Source organism: Triturus cristatus, chromosome 2_2 (assembly GCF_964204655.1).
Source record: "Triturus cristatus chromosome 2_2, aTriCri1.1, whole genome shotgun sequence".
In the NCBI taxonomy this organism is placed as follows: Eukaryota; Metazoa; Chordata; class Amphibia; order Caudata; family Salamandridae; genus Triturus; species Triturus cristatus.
Window position 1 is genome coordinate 431,594,735 of NC_140582.1, and position 26,741 is coordinate 431,621,475.

The 26,741-nt window shown below is 46.4% G+C and overlaps 1 protein-coding gene across 2 annotated transcripts in view; it reads right to left on the reverse strand.

The window, feature by feature from the left end:
- The window catches only part of LOC146862321 (ureidoglycolate lyase-like), a 368,574-nt gene that overhangs the window by 138,858 nt on the left and 202,975 nt on the right, over positions 1-26,741 (reverse strand). For both annotated transcript variants that reach the window (XM_085641525.1, XM_085641524.1), the window contains exon 9: positions 12,958-13,156. In XM_085641525.1, coding sequence (XP_085497651.1) covers positions 12,958-13,156 — 199 coding nt within the window. The remainder of the gene's footprint in view (positions 1-12,957; positions 13,157-26,741) is intronic.

Sequence of the window (26,741 nt, forward strand, 5' to 3'; positions counted from 1 at the left end):
CATATGGCCATGTCTGAACTGGGATGACGTAGTGGGCAAAAGAACAATGGATTTAACCCACATCTCTTGACTGGGGGAGAATGTCTGCATTGTCAGCATTCCGTCCATCATTTGTTTGTTGTAACGCTTTTCGCCCTAAGTGGGATGGGTATGCCCAGACGTGGGTCCCGTGCTCACTACGCCACTGGAGTCAAGCTATCCTGGCTGATGACGGCTGATAGCCAGAAACCGGTCCTAGGATGCTTGATTCCGGTCCAGGGAAGACATGGCTTGGCAGTTCGGGCTGGACTGTTCCCATGAGGCACAGGGTCAAGACTGATTTGCATATGGCCATGTCTGAACTGGGGTGGCGTAGTGGGCAAAAGAACGATGGATTTAACCCAGATCTCTTGACTGGGGGAGAATGTCTGCATTGTCAGCATTCCGTCCATCATTTGTTTGTTGTAACGCTTTTTGCCCTAAGTGGGATGGGTATGCCCAGACGTGGGTCCCGTGCTCACTACGCCACTGGAGTCAAGCTATCCTGGCTGATGACGGCTGATAGCCAGAAACCGGTCCTAGGATGCTTGATTCCGGTCCAGGGAAGACATGGCTTGGCAGTTCGGGCTGGACTGTTCCCATGAGGCACAGGGTCAAGACTGATTTGCATATGGCCATGTCTGAACTGGGGTGGCGAAGTGGGCAAAAGAACGATGGATTTAACCCAGATCTCTTGACTGGGGGAGAATGTCTGCATTGTCAGCATTCCGTCCATCAATTGTTTGTTGTAACGCTTTTCGCCCTAAGTGGGATGGGTATGCCCAGACGTGGGTCCCGTGCTCACTACGCCACTGGAGTCAAGCTATCCTGGCTGATGACGGCTGATAGCCAGAAACCGGTCCTAGGATGCTTGATTCCGGTCCAGGGAAGACATGGCTTGGCAGTTCGGGCTGGACTGTTCCCATGAGGCACAGGGTCAAGACTCATTTGCATATGGCCATGTCTGAACTGGGATGACGTAGTGGGCAAAAGAACAATGGATTTAACCCACATCTCTTGACTGGGGGAGAATGTCTGCATTGTCAGCATTCCGTCCATCATTTGTTTGTTGTAACGCTTTTCGCCCTAAGTGGGATGGGTATGCCCAGACGTGGGTCCCGTGCTCACTACGCCACTGGAGTCAAGCTATCTTGGCTGATGACGGCTGATAGCCAGAAACCGGTCCTAGGATGCTTGATTCCGGTCCAGGGAAGACATGGCTTGGCAGTTCGGGCTGGACTGTTCCCATGAGGCACAGGGTCAAGACTGATTTGCATATGGCCATGTCTGAACTGGGGTGGCGTAGTCGGCAAAAGAACGATGGATTTAACCCAGATCTCTTGACTGGGGGAGAATGTCTGCATTGTCAGCATTCCGTCCATCATTTGTTTGTTGTAACGCTTTTCGCCCTAAGTGGGATGGGTATGCCCAGACGTGGGTCCCGTGCTCACTACGCCACTGGAGTCAAGCTATCCTGGCTGATGACGGCTGATAGCCAGAAACCGGTCCTAGGATGCTTGATTCCGGTCCAGGGAAGACATGGCTTGGCAGTTCGGGCTGGACTGTTCCCATGAGGCACAGGGTCAAGACTGATTTGCATATGACCATGTCTGAACTGGGGTGGCGTAGTGGGCAAAAGAACGATGGATTTAACCCAGATCTCTTGACTGGGGGAGAATGTCCTCATTGTCAGCATTCCGTCCATCATTTGTTTGTTGTAACGCTTTTCGCCCTAAGTGGGATGGGTATGCCCAGACGTGGGTCCCGTGCTCACTACGCCACTGGAGTCAAGCTATCCTGGCTGATGACGGCTGATAGCCAGAAACCGGTCCTAGGATGCTTGATTCCGGTCCAGGGAAGACATGGCTTGGCAGTTCGGGCTAGACTGTTCCCATGAGGCACAGGGTCAAGACTGATTTGCATATGGCCATGTCTGAACTGGGGTGGCGTAGTGGGCAAAAGAACAATGGATTTAACCCAGATCTCTTGACTGGGGGAGAATGTCTGCATTGTCAGCATTCCGTCCATCATTTGTTTGTTGTAACGCTTTTCGCCCTAAGTGGGATGGGTATGCCCAGACGTGGGTCCCGTGCTCACTACGCCACTGGAGTCAAGCTATCCTGGTTGATGACGGCTGATATCCAGAAACCGGTCCTGGGATGCTTGATTCCGGTCCAGGGAAAACATGGCTTGGCAGTTCGGGCTGGACTGTTCCCATGAGGCACAGGGTCAAGACTGATTTGCATATGGCCATGTCTGAACTGGGGTGGCGTAGTGGGCAAAAGAACGATGGATTTAACCCAGATCTCTTGACTGGGGGAGAATGTCTGCATTGTCAGCATTCCGTCCATCATTTGTTTGTTGTAACGCTTTTTGCCCTAAGTGGGATGGGTATGCCCAGACGTGGGTCCCGTGCTCACTACGCCACTGGAGTCAAGCTGTCCTGGCTGATGACGGCTGATAGCCAGAAACCGGTCCTAGGATGCTTGATTCCGGTCCAGGGAAGACATGGCTTGGCAGTTCGGGCTGGACTGTTCCCATGAGGCACAGGGTCAAGACTGATTTGCATATGGCCATGTCTGAACTGGGGTGGCGTAGTGGGCAAAAGAACGATGGATTTAACCCAGATCTCTTGACTGGGGGAGAATGTCTGCATTGTCAGCATTCCGTCCATCAATTGTTTGTTGTAACGCTTTTCGCCCTAAGTGGGATGGGTATGCCCAGACGTGGGTCCCGTGCTCACTACGCCACTGGAGTCAAGCTATCCTGGCTGATGACGGCTGATAGCCAGAAACCGGTCCTAGGATGCTTGATTCCGGTCCAGGGAAGACATGGCTTGGCAGTTCGGGCTGGACTGTTCCCATGAGGCACAGGGTCAAGACTGATTTGCATATGGCCATGTCTGAACTGGGGTGGCGTAGTGGGCAAAAGAACGATGGATTTAACCCAGATCTCTTGACTGGGGGAGAATGTCTGCATTGTCAGCATTCCGTCCATCATTTGTTTGTTGTAACGCTTTTTGCCCTAAGTGGGATGGGTATGCCCAGACGTGGGTCCCGTGCTCACTACGCCACTGGAGTCAAGCTATCCTGGCTGATGACGGCTGATAGCCAGAAACCGGTCCTAGGATGCTTGATTCCGGTCCAGGGAAGACATGGCTTGGCAGTTCGGGCTGGACTGTTCCCATGAGGCACAGGGTCAAGACTGATTTGCATATGACCATGTCTGAACTGGGGTGGCGTAGTGGGCAAAAGAACGATGGATTTAACCCAGATCTCTTGACTGGGGGAGAATGTCTGCATTGTCAGCATTCCGTCCATCATTTGTTTGTTGTAACGCTTTTCGCCCTAAGTGGGATGGGTATGCCCAGACGTGGGTCCCATGCTCACTACGCCACTGGAGTCAAGCTATCCTGGCTGATGACGGCTGATAGCCAGAAACCGGTCCTAGGATGCTTGATTCCGGTCCAGGGAAGACATGGCTTGGCAGTTCGGGCTGGACTGTTCCCATGAGGCACAGGGTCAAGACTGATTTGCATATGGCCATGTCTGAACTGGGGTGGCGTAGTGGGCAAAAGAACGATGGATTTAACCCAGATCTCTTGACTGGGGGAGAATGTCTGCATTGTCAGCATTCCGTCCATCATTTGTTTGTTGTAACGCTTTTCGCCCTAAGTGGGATGGGTATGCCCAGACGTGGGTCCCGTGCTCACTACGCCACTGGAGTCAAGCTATCCTGGCTGATGACGGCTGATAGCCAGAAACCGGTCCTAGGATGCTTGATTCCGGTCCAGGGAAGACATGGCTTGGCAGTTCGGGCTGGACTGTTCCCATGAGGCACAGGGTCAAGACTGATTTACATATGGCCATGTCTGAACTGGGGTGGCGTAGTGGGCAAAAGAACGATGGATTTAACCCAGATCTCTTGACTGGGGGAGAATGTCTGCATTGTCAGCATTCCGTCCATCATTTGTTTGTTGTAACGCTTTTCGCCCTAAGTGCGATGGGTATGCTCAGACGTGGGTCCCGTGCTCACTACGCCACTGGAGTCAAGCTATCCTGGCTGATGACGGCTGATAGCCAGAAACCGGTCCTAGGATGCTTGATTCCGGTCCAGGGAAGACATGGCTTGGCAGTTCGGGCTGGACTGTTCCCATGAGGCACAGGGTCAAGACTGATTTGCATATGGCCATGTCTGAACTTGGGTGGCGTAGTGGGCAAAAGAACGATGGATTTAACCCAGATCTCTTGACTGGGGGAGAATGAGTGCATTGTCAGCATTCCGTGCATCATTTGTTTGTTGTAACGCTTTTCGCCCTAAGTGGGATGGGTATGCCCAGACGTGGGTCCCGTGCTCACTACGCCACTGGAGTCAAGCTATCCTGGCTGATGACGGCTGATAGCCAGAAACCGGTCCTAAGATGCTTGATTCCGGTCCAGGGAAGACATGGCTTGGCAGTTCGGGCTGGACTGTTCCCATGAGGCACAGGGTCAAGACTGATTTGCATATGGCCATGTCTGAACTGGGGTGGCGTAGTGGGCAAAAGAACGATGGATTTAACCCAGATCTCTTGACTGGGGGAGAATGTCTGCATTGTCAGCATTCCGTCCATCATTTGTTTGTTGTAACGCTTTTCGCCCTAAGTGGGATGGGTATGCCCAGACGTGGGTCCCGTGCTCACTACGCCACTGGAGTCAAGCTATCCTGGCTGATGACGGCTGATAGCCAGAAACCGGTCCTAGGATGCTTGATTCCGGTCCAGGGAAGACATGGCTTGGCAGTTCGGGCTGGACTGTTCCCATGAGGCACAGGGTCAAGACTGATTTGCATATGGCCATGTCTGAACTGGGGTGGCGTAGTGGGCAAAAAAACGATGGATTTAACCCAGATCTCTTGACTGGGGGAGAATGTCTGCATTGTCAGCATTCCGTCCATCATTTGTTTGTTGTAACGCTTTTCGCCCTAAGTGGGATGGGTATGCCCAGACGTGGGTCCCGTGCTCACTACGCCACTGGAGTCAAGCTATCCTGGCTGATGACGGCTGATAGCCAGAAACCGGTCCTAGGATGCTTGATTCCGGTCCAGGGAAGACATGGCTTGGCAGTTCGGGATGGACTCTTCCCATGAGGCACAGGGTCAAGACTGATTTGCATATGGCCATGTCTGAAATGGGGTGGCGTAGTGGGCAAAAGAACGATGGATTTAACCCAGATCTCTTGACTGGGGGAGAATGTCTGCATTGTCAGCATTCCGTCCATCATTTGTTTGTTGTAACGCTTTTCGCCCTAAGTGGGATGGGTATGCCAAGACGTGGGTCCCATGCTCACTACGCCACTGGAGTCAAGCTATCCTGGCTGATGACGGCTGATAGCCAGAAACCGGTCCTAGGATGCTTGATTCCGGTCCAGGGAAGACATGGCTTGGCAGTTCGGGCTGGACTGTTCCCATGAGTCACAGGGTCAAGACTGATTTGCATATGGCCATGTCTGAACTGGGGTGGCGTAGTGGGCAAAAGAACGATGGATTTAACCCAGATCTCTTGACTGGGGGAGAATGTCTGCATTGTCAGCATTCCGTCCATCATTTGTTTGTTGTAACGCTTTTTGCCCTAAGTGGGATGGGTATGCCCAGACGTGGGTCCCGTGCTCACTACGCCACTGGAGTCAAGCTATCCTGGCTGATGACCGCTGATAGCCAGAAACCGGTCCTAGGATGCTTGATTCCGGTCCAGGGAAGACATGGCTTGGCAGTTCGGGCTGGACTGTTCCCATGAGGCACAGGGTCAAGACTGATTTGCATATGGGCATGTCTGAACTGGGGTGGCGTAGTGGGCAAAAGAACGATGGATTTAACCCAGATCTCTTGACAGGGGGAGAATGTCTGCATTGTCAGCATTCCGTCCATCATTTGTTTGTTGTAACGCTTTTCGCCCTAAGTGGGATGGGTATGCTCAGACGTGGGTCCCGTGCTCACTACGCCACTGGAGTCAAGCTATCCTGGCTGATGACGGCTGATAGCCAGAAACCGGTCCTAGGATGCTTGATTCCGGTCCAGGGAAGACATGGCTTGGCAGTTCGGGCTGGACTGTTCCCATGAGGCACAGGGTCAAGACTCATTTGCATATGGCCATGTCTGAACTGGGATGGCGTAGTGGGCAAAAGAACGATGGATTTAACCCACATCTCTTGACTGGGGGAGAATGTCTGCATTGTCAGCATTCCGTCCATCATTTGTTTGTTGTAACGCTTTTCGCCGTAAGTGGGATGGGTATGCCCAGACGTGGGTCCCGTGCTCACTACGCCACTGGAGTCAAGCTATCCTGGCTGATGACGGCTGATAGCCAGAAACCGGTCCTAGGATGCTTGATTCCGGTCCAGGGAAGACATGGCTTGGCAGTTCGGGCTGGACTGTTCCCATGAGGCACAGGGTCAAGACTGATTTGCATATGGCCATGTCTGAACTGGGGTGGCGTAGTGGGCAAAAGAACGATGGATTTAACCCAGATCTCTTGACTGGGGGAGAATGTCTGCATTGTCAGCATTCCGTCCATCATTTGTTTGTTGTAACGCTTTTCGCCCTAAGTGGGATGGGTATGCCCAGACGTGGGTCCCGTGCTCACTACGCCACTGGAGTCAAGCTATCCTGGCTGATGACGGCTGATAGCCAGAAACCGGTCCTAGGATGCTTGATTCCGGTCCAGGGAAGACATGGCTTGGCAGTTCGGGCTGGACTGTTCCCATGAGGCACAGGGTCAAGACTGATTTGCATATGGCCATGTCTGAACTGGGGTGGCGTAGTGGGCAAAAGAACGATGGATTTAACCCAGATCTCTTGACTGGGGGAGAATGTCTGCATTGTCAGCATTCCGTCCATCATTTGTTTGTTGTAACGCTTTTCGCCCTAAGTGGGATGGGTATGCCCAGACGTGGGTCCCGTGCTCACAACGCCACTGGAGTCAAGCTATCCTGGCTGATGACGGCTGATAGCCAGAAACCGGTCCTAGGATGCTCGATTCCGGTCCAGGGAAGACATGGCTTGGCAGTTCGGGCTGGACTGTTCCCATGAGGCACAGGGTCAAGACTGATTTGCAAATGGCCATGTCTGAACTGGGGTGGCGTAGTGGGCAAAAGAACGATGCATTTAACCCAGATCTCTTGACTGGGGGAGAATGTCTGCATTGTCAGCATTCCGTCCATCATTTGTTTGTTGTAACGCTTTTCGCCCTAAGTGGGATGGGTATGCCCAGACGTGGGTCCTGTGCTCACTACGCCACTGGAGTCAAGCTATCCTGGCTGATGACGGCTGATAGCCAGAAACCGGTCCTAGGATGCTTGATTCCGGTCCAGGGAAGACATGGCTTGGCAGTTCGGGCTGGACTGTTCCCATGAGGCACAGGGTCAAGACTGATTTGCATATGGCCATGTCTGAACTGGGGTGGCGTAGTGGGCAAAAGAACGATGGATTTAACCGAGATCTCTTGACTGGGGGAGAATGTCTGCATTGTCAGCATTCCGTCCATCATTTGTTTGTTGTAACGCTTTTTGCCCTAAGTGGGATGGGTATGCCCAGACGTGGGTCCCGTGCTCACTACGCCACTGGAGTCAAGCTATCCTGGCTGATGACGGCTGATAGCCAGAAACCGGTCCTAGGATGCTTGATTCCGGTCCAGGGAAGACATGGCTTGGCAGTTCGGGCTGGACTGTTCCCATGAGGCACAGGGTCAAGACTGATTTGCATATGGCCATGTCTGAACTGGGGTGGCGTAGTGGGCAAAAGAACGATGGATTTAACCCAGATCTCTTGACTGGGGGAGAATGTCTGCATTGTCAGCATTCCGTCCATCATTTGTTTGTTGTAACGCTTTTTGCCCTAAGTGGGATGGGTATGCCCAGACGTGGGTCCCGTGCTCACTACGCCACTGGAGTCAAGCTATCCTGGCTGATGACGGCTGATAGCCAGAAACTGGTCCTAGGATGCTTGATTCCGGTCCAGGGAAGACATGGCTTGGCAGTTCGGGCTGGACTGTTCCCATGAGGCACAGGGTCAAGACTGATTTGCATATGGCCATGTCTGAACTGGGGTGGCGTAGTGGGCAAAAGAACGATGGATTTAACCCAGATCTCTTGACTGGGGGAGAATGTCTGCATTGTCAGCATTCCGTCCATCATTTGTTTGTTGTAACGCTTTTCGCCCTAAGTGGGATGGGTATGCCCAGACGTGGGTCCCGTGCTCACTACGCCACTGGAGTCAAGCTATCCTGGCTGATGACGGCTGATAGCCAGAAACCGGTCCTAGGATGCTTGATTCAGGTCCAGGGAAGACATGGCTTGGCAGTTCGGGCTGGACTGTTCCCATGAGGCACAGGGTCAAGACTGATTTGCATATGGCCATGTCTGAACTGGGGTGGCGTAGTGGGCAAAAGAACGATGGATTTAACCCAGATCTCTTGACTGGGGGAGAATGTCTGCATTGTCAGCATTCCGTCCATCATTTGTTTGTTGTAACGCTTTTCGCCCTAAGTGGGATGGGTATGCCCAGACGTGGGTCCCGTGCTCACTACGCCACTGGAGTCAAGCTATCCTGGCTGATGACGGCTGATAGCCAGAAACCGGTCCTAGGATGCTTGATTCCGGTCCAGGGAAGACATGGCTTGGCAGTTCGGGCTGGACTGTTCCCATGAGGCACAGGGTCAAGACTGATTTGCATATGGCCATGTCTGAACTGGGGTGGCGTAGTGGGCAAAAGAACGATGGATTTAACCCAGATCTCTTGACTGGGGGAGAATGTCTGCATTGTCAGCATTCAGTCCATCATTTGTTTGTTGTAACGTATAATGCTGTGGTGGCACTGCATGATGCTGAGGTGATGCTGTGGTGGTGCTGATGTGACACTGGCACGACTCTGAATGATGCTGTTGCGCTGAGTGATGATGTGGTGCTGAGTGATGCGGAGGTGGCGCTATGTGATGCTGTGGTGGCGCTGAGTGATGCTGAGGTGGAGAGCAGAGTGTGGAACAACACAGGCTCTGCTCTCTGATCCTTATGTCATGAGAATGTAAATGCAAATTCATCCTCATTGGTGGTGATCCATAGGGTATTGCTAGAACCATCTCCAGGCATTAACAGACAACTTTTAACTTCAGTTACAAAGAAAATAGAACTTGGCCTGCAGCATCGGAAAAAATAAGAGATGTAGGTGGATATGAGATGCAGGACACTTCCCTCATCTCCAACAACCAGGAAATCATCGTTTACACTTTCCATTGCAATAGGTTTACTCATCGGAAGTGGCAGGGTAGGCCTTCAGATGAAGCTGGAATAGCTGTGGAAGAACAAAGTAAAGTTGCAGCGGAGAGAAACTGTTGCCTGTTATCGTTCATGTACGTGACGCACAAGGGAGGTGACTGTATTTTTACATCAGTCCTTTGTAGATTAAGCAGAAAATGGATAGGCCATTCCAGGTGGTTGTTCCACTCCACATTAATAACAGAGGCAGAAATGGGATGATGCCTCATCCCCCTGCAGCACACCAAATACCAGACTGCTTTCTTACTGTTACTGAATGGTTAATAAAACTGTATTAAAAATCTGTAATATCGGTTCTCCGGCACAGCTGTCTCCTTTAAAAGCACATGGAGGGGAATTATATCGTGGGTGCCATGGGCTGTAGGGCAAAAGGCATAGACTTTCTGGGCGCGGCTTTAAAGAAAGAGCATCCAGTTCAAGAGCTTAGGTGCCTACTGCAGGCAGAGGGCATGTCTCGGCTTCTGGGCCTCCCTCTCAGATGATGCTGCCTGTCACTGCACTGCCGAGGGCCTGAGAGACCCGCCTTGTTTTCTACTATTTACCCAGTGGTACAGATACACATTGTTTGATGTCTTTGGCAATGTGTGCTTCCCCCACTACATCTTCTGTAATGCGACATGCACCAGGAGACTACAGATTCTATTACATTAGGAAAGCCACATGCGTATTAGAGAATTCCTTACTTGTCATGCAATGAGCCTTGAAGCCCTCTCTTTACTTTCAAACTGCACCTGGTAAAAAAAAAACAGGTGCTAGCACCACGTCGGTGCGACGTGCACTCTTTACTACTTGGCCCAGGTGTTCTAGTTCGTTCCACCCCATCAGGTCTAGAAGGCGACAAGCTCTTGAATAAGAAAAAAACCAATCTTGAGGACAGGACAAATAGATCAAAAATGCTTCACTAAGTGGCCGTCCTACTGGTACATTCTCTCTTTGGCCTCAGGGGTGGGCTTCAGGGGATCTTACACAGTGAATTCGGTTCAGAAGAGTCCTCACTTTTAACTGCGATGGAGCAGATGGATACGAACAAGGGGAGTTGGGCTCATCTATGACTATAGAATTAGTGTTGAACGTAATACAGTTGGTTGAGTGGTAAGTAATGCTTTTTACCAGATTGAATTGACCCTTATACAGTTTAGCTTGGATTATACTGGACTTTACACACAGCTAGTAAGACTGGTGGTCTCCTTCATGCATACATGCATACCCTACTTTAACCAGAGTGAAGCAAACTCCTAGCTTTCTGCATCGCGTAGACACTGGACATGTGAAGGACAATGAAGTCTATGGCATGGGTAATCAGGCCACTAAACTCTGAATAATAGAATCTGGGATTTAGAGAATCTACACCTTGTGATTTAGGGTAAATGGCCGAGCAGGCTAGTCGGACCGTAGTAGTAGCATAGGAAGGCCAGAGACAATCAATGTTAATTGGAAAATGAGTGAGGGATGTCAGTGCATTAAGGCGTGAGCTGATGTCTTCGTAGCCCCTTTGTATGATGCACCAAGGGAAGTATTTGCAAAGAAAGCAGTCACCGCAGCCTTCTCTTTTGTGCAATGGTTTCTGCGAATATCGAAGAGATGCTTTACCTGCTGGCAGAGAAATATTTAATACTAGGAACTATGCGAAGACGGACAGTGCCTAGATACATACTGATTCATGTATGAGAAAGGCACATGTGTAACAATGCTTCGATTAGTTGTAAAATAAATATTTCTCTTAGCTAGATTGTTTCAGCGCATCAGTGATTGCATTAGGCATTTTAATTATGCAAAGCCTGTTGGGACAGTTCTGACACAATATTAAACTGGAAACAGAGCTAGGTGGATTGGCAAACATAGAATTATGAGTCAGTCTTAGATATAACCTGCAGTGAATAAATACAACTTTGCATCATTCTTCTGAAACACCATAACCATAACAGATTGCTCACCAGCCGTGGGGGAAAGTAATGCTTCCTGTATACCCGCTGGGCGCGTGCGTGTGTGTTGTTCCACAGGCACCAGTAAAAACTAGCTAGTGCATGGGATTTCACTAACAAACATAAAAGAAGGACAGCAAATGCTGACTTGTTTCTGGTGCAGGTAAAATGCTATTTGTGGCACTACTACTCTTTCTATTTTATAGGGCAGTGAATGCTCCAGACGCCCTGTGTGTGATATTACTGCTCCAGGGCGGCAGAAACAGAGCTGCACTATGGGCAGGTCATATCTGGCAGACGACGTGCATGGGGATGTGGCTCAGCGGTCAGAGCTGTGCTCTCATCTCGTGAGCTGGAGATCCGTGTTCGAGCCTCGGTGTTCGCTCAGCAGCCTGTAAATCTGGGCAAGTAACTTAATCTCCCCCATGACGCACTATATTCTACTACTTTAAACTACGCAAAAAATTAATTCTACTAATTTAATTTAAATTAGAGGGGAAACAAGCGTTTGCAATGCAATAGGACTCGCATTTACGCGAGACCTATTGCATTGCAAACAGGAGTGCAGGTGGGCGAGAAGGTACAAACAACGGGAGTGGGGGAGGGCCGAGAAAGCAGGGACTGCGGGAGGGGGAGGCACAGGAAGAAAATAGTGCTCACAGTATAAATAAAACATACTGTGCAACACTCGAAGTAAAGGGGCCAGTAGCCATGGAAGGATACAAATTACGACATGCCCGTCATAAGGAGGGACTAAGAAGCCTAAAACCAATTGGAAGGCAGCATTTAGAAACTAAGAGCCACATGCATCAACGAGAATACCGGTCGCAAACGGGCAGATCAGCAGAATCTGCCCCTTTGCGACCGGTATTTTTGCATTTGGGATGCATCATCCCAAATGCAAAAATCGCTATTTAAGGAATCTCTAAATAGCGATTCCTTAAATTGCGATTGCATTTAAGGAATCCCAAATTGAGATTCCTTAAATGCAATGCATGAAAGTTTAAAAATTAGCGATTTCGCTAATAGAGGGAGCAAATTACCATGAAGTTGAACTGCATGGTAATTTGCAAAAACTTTGAAAAATGCACTAAAGTGCATTTTTCAAAGTTCCATTTTACACACACACATGCCCTTGGGGCATGTGTATGTGCAAGATGTATTCATATGCAGATTTCAGGGGTGCAACAGGGTGTCTTTTTGACGCCCTGGCACCCTTGAAATAGCATGAGCAATTTGCGATTCTCTAATTGAGATTAGCAAATTGAGAAAATCCTCAGATTGATTCCTATGGGCCTCTAGGCCCATAGGAACCAATGGGGAGGTATTCCTTAATTGCGCCTCGCAATTTGCGAGTAGCAATTAAGGAATGTTTCGAAATCGCTATTTTGTAAGCGATTTCTACATGCATAGCCTTTTGCTATTCCTTATTAGCGAATCCTTATTTTTCGCTATTAAGAAATCGCAAATGGCATTGTTGATGCATGTGCCAGTAAGCCAATAAAAAACATGGGCAGAGAGTGGGCGGAGCATCCACGGAGCTTCCACTCCATACTGAATACTGCATGCCTCGCAAAGCGAGCAGCGCATGCGCGCTGCCGCTATAGGCTCGACCTAAAAATGCGCCTCCATTTTAGCTCCATACATGAGTCGTACGTTTAACTCAGATGGATTGGTACACGGTGCCGACTTGTGATTTACCGTTTCATTACCTCTTGACCGTGGCAATAACCCTTTCATACGCCTCGGAATCCTCCCTCTCGGGCAGCAGGAGCGCCGCCATGCCACCAGTAGCCGGGGCCCCCCTCCGGTGGCACGTCTGCACCAGCAGGTCCATGTAACTCTTCAGAAAGAGCTTCTCCATGTTGACGTACTTGCTGCGGTCTGGGAGCAGGAACTCAGTCCGATGACCTAAAACAGGAAACAGAACCTGATTCTTTGGACATGATTGTAGCTTTAGGGCCTGGTCTACCAGCACATCTTCACAAATCGATTGCATTACACTAATCTACAGTTTCCAGAGGCAAATGAATTCCGTCATGATTTTGGCTTCATATTTTCTGCTGCCATACGTTTAAGACAAATATATATTATTTCTTCAGTTTTGTGCTATAGGACATATGAAAAAAGAACAACAACACTACAGAAATTCAGTCAAATTTTGGATTGATAGTAAACAAAGTGAAGAAAAGTGTCTATTTGGGGAGTTTTGCTGGATGCACTGTGTTAATGAATGAGTGCGGAGTTGAGTGTGCGTCACCTTGGGTATCAGAAGTATTGTGGGGTGTGGGGGGATAAATAACGTGGGGAAAAACAGATTACAACACAGGTAAAATACAACAATTTGAACAATACACAGCACACTATGAGCTAGATGTATTATTAACTTTCTAGTCGTTAAAAGCAATTGCAATATGCAACTCCTCTCCTCTTAACCAGAAACGTATCTTGCGAACTGACCCATGTACTAATAGGTCAGTTCACAAAATAAGGAATCGGAGTGGGTTAAAGTCCAACCTACCTAATTAATATTCATTAGGTAGGTTGTAATTTGGGACTCACTCCGATTGGTCTCAATCAAAGGGATGGTGGCCGACAATGGACAGCAGACCAATATGGCTGGATCTGCTTTTAAAAAAAGAAACATTTTTTAGGTTGGTTTTATCACCCAATAAAATTGTTGTCCACTTGTCTACTTCAAGAGCCTGCCTGCTCAGCAGTGGAGTGCTCTGGAGAATTGAGGGTGGATCACCTGATGCGTGGTGCAAATCAGGGCCACCCGCCCTATACCCATTACAAGAAGGCTTTAACGGTGAGCCTACTCTGTATCAGTGCCCCTCTGTGCCTCTCCCCATCCACGATCTCTGATAGATTTCCTAACCACCCAGAGAGCTATTATAGCAGGAAATGGACCCACTGAACTAAGGGGGCCCTGCTACTTTAAATAATGGAAAATCGTGCCCCTTTCCTTAGGTGGGTATAAGAAGCTCCTTGAAAGATATATAAATAGCTACACAATTTCTGTTTTATATAATGAAATGAGATAAGCCAAGAAATGATTTGTATGCCCCATTATAATACTATATTGTGTAGGTCATGTGATAAATGCAAGTGATAACAAGGTACTGTCAGAACAAAATAAGGATGTCTGCTACTTTAAATAGTGAAAGGTGGTGCCTGCATGTATGTGTGGGTGTAAGAATACTCTTATAAATTACGTCTGACATTGAGACTTACATTACAATTGCACCTCTCTAAATTCAAGACCAGTGGAGTTGATGCTTTATCAGTCTTGAAATGATTCATCCTATAGTCGTTGGGAATTAGACTGGATAGAAGTGATAAGCATATGGGGCTTTTTTTCCTAAAGAAACGGGTATGAATGTAATCAATGGGAACTCGCTTGACACAAGGCTGCTATTTGAAAAAGGTTAATTGTTAATTGTCTCAAATATCATTTGTTTGTTAAAGTTGGTTTGAATTTAAATGGGGGTTGGAGTCAGTACCTTTAAATTGCGTATTAGTCTTGGACAAAGTAAGGTATTGATCTTTAGAATGAGGGAGATTTAGGATAAAGTAAGCTGATTAACTAGATAATATAAACATTGGGCTACTGTAGACGTAAACTGAATAGTGTGAATCTCCCTAGAACGATTGTATATTTATGTTACAAAATAGTAAATGAAATAATTCCTGGCATTAGTTTGAAATAATCAAAATTGTTAATCAAGACAACTCATAGCGCTATGACATCTATTTAATAAAGTTAAATTGTACTGGTGAATTACTTTACCAAAAACATTGATCAAGTAAATATTATTTTCTGATTGCTTATTTAGTCTAGCCCATCATAAAGTCCCTATATTGTCTAGGCTACTCAATTAATGTTTTTGATTCCCTGGTACTACCAGTAACTCTTTTAGACAGAAAGGTCTGATTGTCTTTTATAAATCTAATTAGGAAGGAACTTACCAGTTTAGGAAGTCAACGTCTAAAAGCACCCGTAATGTATGTCTTGGATTACCAGTACAGTTTTGATGAAAAAACATCAGAACAATTCAGAATAGTGATCAACACCACGTCCATGAACGAAGCACTGAAAATAAGTCATTTTCAAGTAAAAATGATTGATGACATCCTACCAGAACTAACAAAGAAAAAACTACTAACAGTTCGAAATATGAAGAACGGGTTTTGGCATGCTGAATTAGATGCTGACAAAATATGACACTTCATTGGGCGACATGCTCTGTTTTAATGTATACGGTCATCGTAAATTAAATCAAGAATAGGAAATCATAAGGTGCCCAAAAAATGGGGGAAAATTTGGGCCAAATGGAATGATTACAGGGGCAATCCATGTACTCCACAGGTGGGAGAAACTTTAGTTTCCAGGATTCAGGCAGAGACGGGTGGTATTCTGCAACAAGGAGAGGTTTGATTGCTGTAGGGTCTTGAGAAAGGCTGAGACATACCCTGTACTGTGCTGTAATAATGTTTGGTCTATGACTGGATGCTCACAAAAGGTCAAGTTGTAATTTCTGCTCTGTTGAAATAAAAAGATATTGGGGAAAAAAGAAAAGGAAATCATGGAAGGTATTAAAATCATTGTTGAGCACTTTGTGTACAAAGAGACTGAGACAGGAAGTAAGTTGTTAGGCCAACACAGGACTGAGTTGATCCAAGGGAAATTCCGAAAGAAATTTCTGCTGAGTTGACGGCTGTGTATACTTTGGACAGGTTCTGACAACCAAGAGTATCACAAAAGAACCAGATAAAGTGAATCCCATTAAGGACAGTTTGAGGACTAACAAATGTTAAGAAGGTCCTTTGGCTTTTAAGCATTGGTATCTATCTCACCAGGTGTTGTATCCCTAAAAAGCAGGTAAAACATTCCAGCAATTGAAACAGAAAGATCCTGCATGGAAGTGGCCTGATGGACATGAAGATGCATTTTAGCAGATTATGGACAGGATAAAAAGCACCCCGTATATAAATATTACACTCAGCAGAACAATTGGAGTTTTAATGTGATGCATTAAAGAAAGGGCAGGGAACGATGCATTTGCAAAAGAAACAACACATAGCCTTTGGAGTTCGGAAATGACAATAAAATGACAGACTTAGAAAAACTATACTCATAGAAGGGCTCACCAGTTTAGTGGCTGCCAAAAGGGACACGTTCTGGTCCTAAAATCTTTGAAAACATCATGAAAACGTTGTTGGATTAATCACCCAGGTATCCTCAGCACATAAAGCTAAGACTGCAGAGATATGAAGTTACTATTCATTACTCTCCACTCAGTTCTCTTATGTCGCACAAAATGTAGATCTTATCAACCTGAAGCCACATCAGAAGGCTCAAATGATCAACCGAGACATTAGGCACCAGGGGCCATCCACATCCATATGGAAAGAGATCAGAAGTCAGGAAAAAGCAATACCTCACTGATGATGCAAACTGATCTGTGATGGAGCACTACATGTTAGGATCTCACTGCTGACTGAGTTCTGATAAGCTACGGGCCCAGTATTTAATGACTGCATGTATCCTTGAAATTGACACTTGTCTAACTAAATCTGTGAAAAGTACAAGATGAAGCAGAAAGTATGCAACCACAACGTGAGGTCTTGGCTTTCAAGAAGCAGCCCTCTCAGTGAATAATAAAGAGGAGGGAAGTTCAGACTGCCGAAGCAGTGTGAGGCCTGTGTGCTTAGATGATACATTGTCGGAAGTTTCATATTGTAATGGAGCATAGCTTTTCATATTTGTCCTGCATATGCTTGATCTACCATTCACACCTAAACAATTTGGATGTCTGAAATGCTCGCAACTATCTATGCATAATCCCAACTCCACCAAACGTAAGGACATTTTGATCCAATTGTAATATTTGTTTCTCCATTTGTCGCGTCTGCTGTAGATCCTTGATGATTTTACCTTTTTGGGTGTTTATGCCAGCTATTGGCTTTATGATCTTTTCAGACACATTTGAGGAGGTCTGTCACTATGGTTCACTTGATGTGTTTTCTGTGTGGCACACTTTTTATTGAATCTCATTCACAGATTAAACAATTTGCTGTGTATTTTAGTTCTCCTTGTCATATTTCGCAAATCCCTTCTCGACATTTTGGATGTGATATTTTAAATTTTTTATTTGAGAGCAATACATAAAATAGAGTAAATAAGCATACATTTCAGCAAACCTCTGGTCTACTATGTTCCATCAATGCATTTAATTTGGAGAAAACTAAAATGTGATTGTTATTTGACTATACATAGATACTTGGCGTCCTAGTCATAAATTACTCCAAATCCCTCAATGTCTGCTAGCTAAGTGAAGGAGAAGGAAAATCACAACAATCACAGAATACTAACATGCATATCGGACCGAAACTAAAAATGAGACGTTATTTGGAATGAACAAGAAAAATGGGATTCTCAGTATTTTATCCAAGAAACTACTCGTTTTTGAAAAGTGTAATTTGTGTTATAATTGTTTTGGGATATTTACCTATTTTCGAAATTCAATTAAAGTGAATGTTTTTTTCAGATTCATAAAATGCTGAAAGAATCCTCCTAGTCGCTCACATAGCACTCATTTTTGGCTTGACAATCTGTCTAGCATCCAAAGAAAGGCGTCTAGAAGTCATTTTAACAAAATGATTACACTGGACAACCAAATTGATAAAGAAGGCAAAATGTGGCACTTGCAATTGAAAGTCGGAAGCACATCATCCCTACATCTAGTGCTTCAACCAAACTAACACAGAGTAAACTATGTTGTAACTGCATCTATAATTAGTCTCAGACAGCCATATTGTATCCTACTAAGATATCATGATTCAGATGCCAAGACATGATCATGACCGTCAATTCCTGCTGAAACACAACTGAATCTAACAACCACTGCACTTTACACAAAGACCTTCACGGCCAAGACCCATCATACAAGTTTAAGTTTATTATGTTATGGAACTCCTACCGAGGTCCACAAAATTACACATTACTGATAAAACAAGAAATATATTTATTTCAATAAATAAATAGTTCATCCTTTGTGCAAGGGTATCTCCATAAAAAACCTGTTATCATACATACTATACTAACTATACAAAATACGGGAAAGGATAAAACGGTCATCGAAGTGCAAAGTGCAATATATAAAGAGCAAAATATTGAGACACATATACAACAAAATAAATAAAAATCCAAGTGTTACAACATCAGAAATGACATTAGAATTTCCTAATATATATCCAGGAAAAAAAATCTATAAATCATATGACAAACCATTTCATTTGGTGGGGACAAAATAAATATACAAGCCTCATGGTCAAAATGAATGTTAGATTTGATATATGCGGGTCTTATACAAATACGCCTAGTCTTTTGAAACTCCAGAAACACAAATAAAACATGATTAAAATCCTGAACTTGTAGGCAATAAAATTCACAAATTCTGTCCTCTTTCGGTGTCTTGTCCCAAATGCCGGTAATTTCTTTTATGGGCAACAAATAGAGCCTCAACAAGAGCATCAGCCTTCTAATCCAATGAGGTAGGTTCCATGTTAAGTAAGGCTGTGATTTGTTCCCCAATGCGCTCCCACAATCCAACTCATTACGCAAGGTGGGCTGGCTTAAAACATTATCTCTGGCCAAACTAATAGAGATCACTGACTTCTTTATCATCAATTTCAATACAGACTTTAACATAGGGGAGTCAGTATTCCAGCTAAAAACAAATGAATCATTTGCTTGCTCAAAGGACCTAAAAAATGTCGATTGTTTTTTCAACTTAGTAAAAATTTCCACTCTCAAAGAGGCACGGAGTGTGCCCTCTTCCCCCCACAAGAGGGAATTGCCCCACCTTAGAACCGCTGCCAAGGATAAGATATATGAGGATGGTAAGCCAAATTCAAGACGTAAGGCGTGGGGGGCAGCCAAAGAGTTTAGGATACAGAATTGGCGCAGAATTTGACTTTCGGCCTTATCAAAAGACAGCCAATGGTTCTTATCCAACACCTCAGCAGCATAGGACAAAAAAGGGGGAATTTTAACCCTGAACACTGACAAAACATGGCCAAAGTGGCGTCTCCCACAGATTCTATTGTATATATTCAGTATGCTAGCCTGGGAATAAGCCCTGCTCACACAGAGTTTAATATGCTCTATATCTCGCCCAGTTTTTGAGAAGACCTTTCCGAGGTATAAAAAGGAATTGACCAATTTCAGTTTTTCAGAAACCAACATCCACTGGTAACACCTCTTTACTCTGAGCCCTTTCTTATGGAAAACTGTAGGAAGGTGGAATCTGACTATATGGTTGCCCCCAACTTTTTGCCTGGTATTTGAATGGTTTTTGACTAGTGTGGCTGGGATCCTGCTATCCAGGACCCCAGCCTATCTGCTTCCTCCCTAAAACTGATGTGAGTACCCTAGGTACATTCCAATTGGATACTGAGGATACCCTGTCAGCCCTTGTAGATGGTACCCTAGGTACCCCTGGCATGGGTCCCTCAGAGGCCTACCAGGGCTGCAGCACTTATTGTGCCACCCTAGGACAGCCATACCAAATGACACCACCAGACCACTTCTGTAGTCTGGGTAAGGTGGTGCTTGCACCCCCTTACAGGGATACAGGTACCCTGTATCCCACCTATGTACAACACATGTATTCTCATTGGTCACCCCTCAAGCAGGCCTTGCTAATCCTACAAGGCAGGGTGCTGAGAAATGTGTGAGGGGGACCCCTACCTGAGTAGGGCCCCTCTGCAACCCTCGTAAAACCATTGTTGGGTTGTTTGTAGTGTAGCCATACCATATACTCTTAACCGCATTATAAGTATATCGCGATAGCGTGATAACTTGAGAATGGCTACACAGAACCATATCATGTTTGGTGTCAAACATGTAGGAATCATACCCCCAGTCCAGTCATGGGCATGAGGGCATGACTCCCCCCTGCTAGAGGGGCGATATGGGAAAAGCGGCAGAATTTAGACACCAATTTAAAAGTGCACACGTATCACAAAATGGATGCTACTCGCCACCCACACGACTCTGGCTGCCTGCTGCTGGGGAAAATCCCAGCCTCGGCAGCTGGACAATAGGAATCCTGTTGCAGGGAGGTGCCAGCACCTTCCCAGACAGGCTATGTGGATTGGAACTGGGTGGGTGCACCATAGGATACCTTTCAGAGTTGCACGTAGGCTGCTACAGCGCCTACATTCTGCATACAACGCCTGGAACCGGTTCAGGGGCATCCTGCCCCTCGCCCAGGCGGGAAACACACAAAGGGGAGAGGGTGTAGCCACCCTTTCCCGCCTCAACTACCATTGGTGGACACTGATCTGGACACTCATCTAATCTTGTGGATAAATGTGAATAACGTGTCCCCGGAGAATCAGATTAATCTTGGACTTCACAGACTTGACCTTCAACAAGCTGCTGCCTAGCTGACTGAAGAAATATCCCTTGGGGTAAAGGAGTTACCCCCCTGCTTGGCAGGCACCTGAAACACTGAAAGTGACTTGGTTGGAACTTCGCAGCTCCTTCGGACATCGACGACTCCTCTCAACCTTGAGGTGGGTTTCCTAGCATCCCAGAGGCCAGTGAGCATGCCCAGCAAGTCTGAGCACCGTGGACCGCGTGGGTGCCGAGATCCCCGATACCCCAGGACACCAACCACCTCTTGCGTAGCACACGACCCTGACCAGTGGGGAAGTTGTGCTTTGGCCCAATATTGAGCCAACCTCTCAGCAGCAACTGTGCCAAAGATCAGCGCCCTAGCTCACTCTGGTGGCCCGTGGGCACCCTTTTACGCACTCCAAATTGCTGCCTTCCATGGTCCCTTGTCTCTCAACTTGTGGGCCCTGGCGGAGGACAATCCTTACTTTTAAGAGTTCCCCTGGTTGCTCCAGGCCTGCTCTACAGTTTCCTTGAAGGAGACCTCTCACAGACCTCGTGGGTCTGCACCAGTAGCTGATTTGTTCATCTTGTGTGGGTTGCGGTTGCCAAGGCTTAGTGGATCCAATCTGAACACTAACACCGCAGCGACCCTCATCCGACGTAGGACAGTCGCTCTCCAGAAGCTGGCTTTCCTTGAAGCCTCCCGGAGCCCGTGGCTGCAGATCCAAGCTACACCTTTTCCACTTGAAGCACCCGACATTGAAGGGCTCTTTTCCTTGAGTTCCCTGGTCACTGTGCCGTGACCCAGACTCTGTCCCCTCTGCTTTCAGGTTCTTCTCTACAAGATCTACAACTTCAATCTTCACGGCGCTTTTGGGTAGCAGCAGTTTTGTACATTTTCCCATTGAAAATCAGCCCGCAACCCGACATAGAAAACGGCTTCCCTGGGGCAGGTAACAGTGGTACCTCGGTACTCCCGTGGTAGTGGGCTCCTCAAAAGCTTAACTCTAAGTTTTTAACTTTGAACTCCTGCTAGAAGTGTCTTTAATCTGTTTAAATCAAACCGCGACATTCTCCATAGGCTTTAATAGAGATCCCGAGAGCAGCTATTTCCACTGCACGCGCCTCCCGTGGTTCCCCTTCCTCATAACCTGGGGTGGATTCTTAAGGGGCCAGCGATCCTAAATGCCCTAGGCATTGTCTGTAGAATTGTCGTGGTTCTTATACCACTTTTTTAATATATGGTTTGGTCCCCCCCTAGGGCCCTGTGATTCCAGTGCTATTTATTGTATCTATAAATGCTTGTTTGAATTGTAACTTTACCTCTAGCCTTATAAAGAGACTTGTGGGATTCTGTTTAGAATAAATACATATATTTTATATATATATATATATATATACCCGTGTGGACTACTCTTTCATTTGGTCATTCAAGAGGTTATCTATGGTAAAACAATAAGCTTAGCACTCCTTCAAGACTTAGCCTGAAGGCTGCTCTCCACAGCTACCACTAGGATAGCTTTCTTTAAAGGTTGTCTTTTAAACCTATCACCTTAAGAGTCGAATTGGACTGGTGCAAGGTGGCCACTATAACTAGTGACCAGCATATGCCAGGCCAACTTCTCACAAAAACCAAGATCTTACTTTTGGCGATGTTAATTTTCAGGAAATAGGCTTCTGCATATATGGTCAAGGCCTCCAGGCGACGTTGCAGGTCAATAGGTGTTAAACCAAAGCTGGCCATGTCATCCGCGTATAATAAAGAACCAACAGACATTGTACCAATTTTTGGGGCATCCCCCATGCCAAATTTAGGGCACCGGGAAGATCAGATATATATATAAAGAACAAGAGAGGGGCCAGCAGGCAACCCTGCTTGAGCCCATTGTGTGTTCTAATCTTACGGGATAATCCCAACGATCCGCCCATTAAAACTTAGCACCAAGTATCTGAGTACAATTCCATGATGAGACCCAGAAGCTGTTGCGGGATACCCCACTGAAGGAGCTTTCTCCACAGTGTTTGACGATCCACTTTATCAAACACCATGGAGAAATCAATAAATGTGGTATAGACTGGCATACCCCGTAAAAAAACATATTTTTCCACGATGGTCTGGAGGACCGCAATGTTATCCAAAGTACTAGGTTTCTTTCTGAAAACAGCTTGTTCTGGTACTGGGCCTACTGTTGCAGATGACATAGGATGCTTTTAGCAAATAATTTCCTGAGGCATCCAACAAAGTACTCTGCCTCAAATTGGATGGCAGAGTTTTAGTACCCTTTTTGTACAAAGGGACTACAGCACTACCCTTCCAAGAAGGGGGAATCTTCCCTTTTTCAAAGCAATAATTAAACAACGGGGCAAGAAGGGCCCCCCAGGCACCAGCCTCCTTTTTAATTAACGCAATTGGGATTCCATCTGGGCCTTGGGTGTCAGATGTTCTGGCGTTCTTTATAAAACCCAAATTGCCAAAAAGAGGACTCATCCACTCCAATTGTCACGGAGCGACTGGACTGTTGTTCCTATACAGTAAAGAAGTAGACGCATCATGCATTGCAACACTGTACATCATTTGCCTGGATGCATAAATTTGATTCAGCAAAACCGGTTATGTTACTACATGGCAGGTGATTTTCAGTTGCTTGACCTAGATTCTGGAACTCCTCATCTTTGTTGCCCTCAGATCCTCCTCCACTTCAGTATCACATGAAAGCATGCCTATTCTTATTCCAAGAACACACAACCTTCTATTTACTTGTGCATCAGCCTCCCTTGTTTTGATATGTGGGCTATTGGGAAGCAACTAGAAGTGATTCAGTTTGCAATGTGTCCTACACAAAATCCATCTATAAACATTGAAAATGTTGTTATTCACATTCAATAACTTTTAAAAAGGCATCCTGTAACATTCCAATTACTAAACCATGGTTATATTCAAATCAACAAAATTATTTTGATAAACTAATATATATTGCTTATATTTTTATTTAGAACAGTATAAATATTTGCACCGTTTCACAACTACGTAGAATGAGACATGTCAACTCGACAATGCGCAATTTACGCTTACATGTGTACATAGTTAATGTTGGAGCTGGCCCTCTCTGCAGGGTCAACCCCAAAATGAGTGCCTTCACCCCTCCTGTTTTCTGAGTTCATTTGTGTTGGCCTTTAGGACTCTGTGCACTTTACCCCTGCTAGCCAGTACTAAAGTGCTTCTGCTCTCTCCTTTATCTACGGTGAAATTGGCTTACACCTAATGGGCACATTTCATTTACTTATGAGTCCCTAGTAAAATGGTTCTACATACACCCAGGGCCTATACATTAGATGCTACGAATGGACCTGTAGAACTTACTGTGCCACTTACTTAAGTAGCTCCTTGTCTCAGGTGTGCTATTGCAGCCTGTGTGTGCAGTTATAAAAAGCCATTTCGACCTGGCAGAATAATTGTTTTACCAAGCCTAAACCTTCCTGTTTAATACAAATAACTCACCCCTACAGTAGGCCCTAAACATGCCATAGTGCTGGGTGCATTGTATTTAAATATTAGACATGTACTTCTAAGTTTTACATGTCATGGTTGTGAAAAACTCCTAAATTTGTTTTTCACTATTGCAAAGCCTTCCTCTCCTATAGGATAACATTGGGTTACCTTATTACATTTAATAAGTGATAACCTTTGATTGGGAGAGGGTAGGAAAGTTATGTTTGGTGGCTTAGGTTTTGTAATTTATAACCTTCTTTTATGGTAAAGTTGGATTTTAAGTCACCATTCTGAAAATGCCACTTTTAGAAAGTTATCTTTTTCTTATCCTAACCATCTGGTACCTACAGCATGTTTCCTAGGTCACATGACTAGGTGAAGTTGTCAGTTGGTATTTGTGTATTTTTCCCAGACAGTATCACAAAGGAGGGCCTGGGTGTTGAGAGGGTGGGCCATCTTTGACTTGATAGGGGGCGGCGCTAACACCTACCACACTTGCACTTCAAAGGCACTTGCTCAGCTCACACACCAAAGACTTTATACTAGGCTATTGTACGCCAAAATAGATTGCGACCAGGGCATAGCAGCAGGAAATTTCAGACACCTCTGTAGGGGGAAACTCCAGAAGCTTTTCCCAGTTCAAAGTGTACACAAAGTATAAAAAGGTGCCAAACAACCTCATTGGAACTGCACCACTGCTAATCAAATAAGTTCATAGGTAATAGTCCATGGATATTGTAGAATCTTAGTTCAATGAAGGGAATAGTTGTAACCACTAAATATGTATCGTTTTCTTCTTTATTTAGTTCTTGAACCAAACCATCAGCCAACGCGTTTCGTCCTTTTAAACATAGGACTTCTTCAGGGCAATGTCAATAGTAGCCAACAACCATTCCAATGGGTTGTGGCCCAGTAATAAAATTCCTCTTGAACAAAAGCTATAGCCAAGCATCTGGTCCTTGCTGTAGACTATAATCCAAGTCACAATGTAAAGATAAATTGGCAAAATCCTATACCCAATAGAGAGTAAGGAACAAGTGGTATTTGACTCCTAAGTACGGCAGGCAGTCAGGTTCCCACTTCAGGGTCCCTAGATCAGGTGGTGAGGGGGTATTGGGCGCCAGGGGGTATAGTCTAGATTTCTGCTAGTTGACTTTGAGGCCGGATATACTGCCGAACTGGGCCAGCATCTCCCACGCCCCACTCAACTCATCCGCTGTATCACTGAGGAATAGCAGAAGGTCATCTGTGTATAAAGCTATAGAGTATTTCACCACCCCAATCCTTAGGCCATTATAGTCCTGTCCGCGCCTTGCCCTGGACGCCAAAGGCTCCATGGCAAGAGCAAACAGCAACGGGGAGAGAGGTCATCCCTGCCTCGTTCCCCTCTCCACCTTCTGCCTGGGTGAGATGGTCTTGCAGGTACGTACCCGGGCAGTGGGGGTCGCAAATAATAGCCGTACCCACACAAGAAAGCCTCCTCCCAGTCCCATCCTGGACAGCACTTCATAGAGTTAAGGCCATTCAAGGCTGTCAAATGCCTTCTCGATGTCCACTGCAAACACCGCTGCCTCTTGCCTGTTCTACCCATTGGAGTCCATGACAGCCAGGAGTCGGCGAATATTTATGGCTGTGTTTCGCTCCGGAATAAACCCCTCTTGCTCTATATGGACCAGTTCTGGCATGTGGGGGAGGAGGCGCATCACCAGTATCTTGCTTAGGATTTTATAATCCATGTTCAGCATGGATGGAGGTCTTTAGGCTGCGTAGTCATGCAGCTCTTTCCCAGGCTTAGGCACCTGGACAATGAGGGGCTCCCTAGTACTCTCTGGCAGGACTCCCGCCTCTCGGGCCTCTTGCTATAGTGTAATTAGTTGGGGTGCCAGCTCCTCGACATACACTGTGTAAAATTCGGCTGGTAGGCCGCCTGTGCCCGGGGTCTTATTCCTTGCCATACTCTTGATGGTGGCTCGTAACGCCTGCTGTGCAATGTCCGCTACTAAATCCTCAGCCTCCTCAGGGTGCAGCCTCGTCACCTGCAGACCTGCAAGGTATCCCTAGCTTCCGCATTCCCACTCTCTAATGGCCTTTTATATAACCTCGCATAGAAGCGGGTGAAGACCTCACTGATCTTTGCCTGTCTGTACTGCCTAACCCCTTTCTCGTCCTCTATTTCCACCAGCGGCGGGCTCCTGCTCACCGGGTTTGCCAGCCATGCCAGGACCAATCCTGATTTATCTCTCTTATGCATTGTCCTCTCAGGAACGCCTTAAAGGCGTCCTACTCTGCATTCGCCAATTAGTCCGTCCCCGGGTTGGCTGCTAAGTAGAGCGCAATTTCACCCCTGATCTCTTCCCGGAAGACCTGGTCCTCTAGGGTGTCTGGCTGGAGCCTCCATGTGGGGATCGAGGGAATAGGGTGCATCCATTTCAAGAATAGGACCACTGGATTATGATCCGATATTGTGCGTGAAAGATATTTCGCAGCAATAAAGTTTTGTCTGCTGTACATAAGAAGGCATCTAAGCTAGCGTGTGCCTCATGTACCACAGAAAATAGGAATAGTCTCTTTCTCGGGGTGCAAGTTCCTCCAGG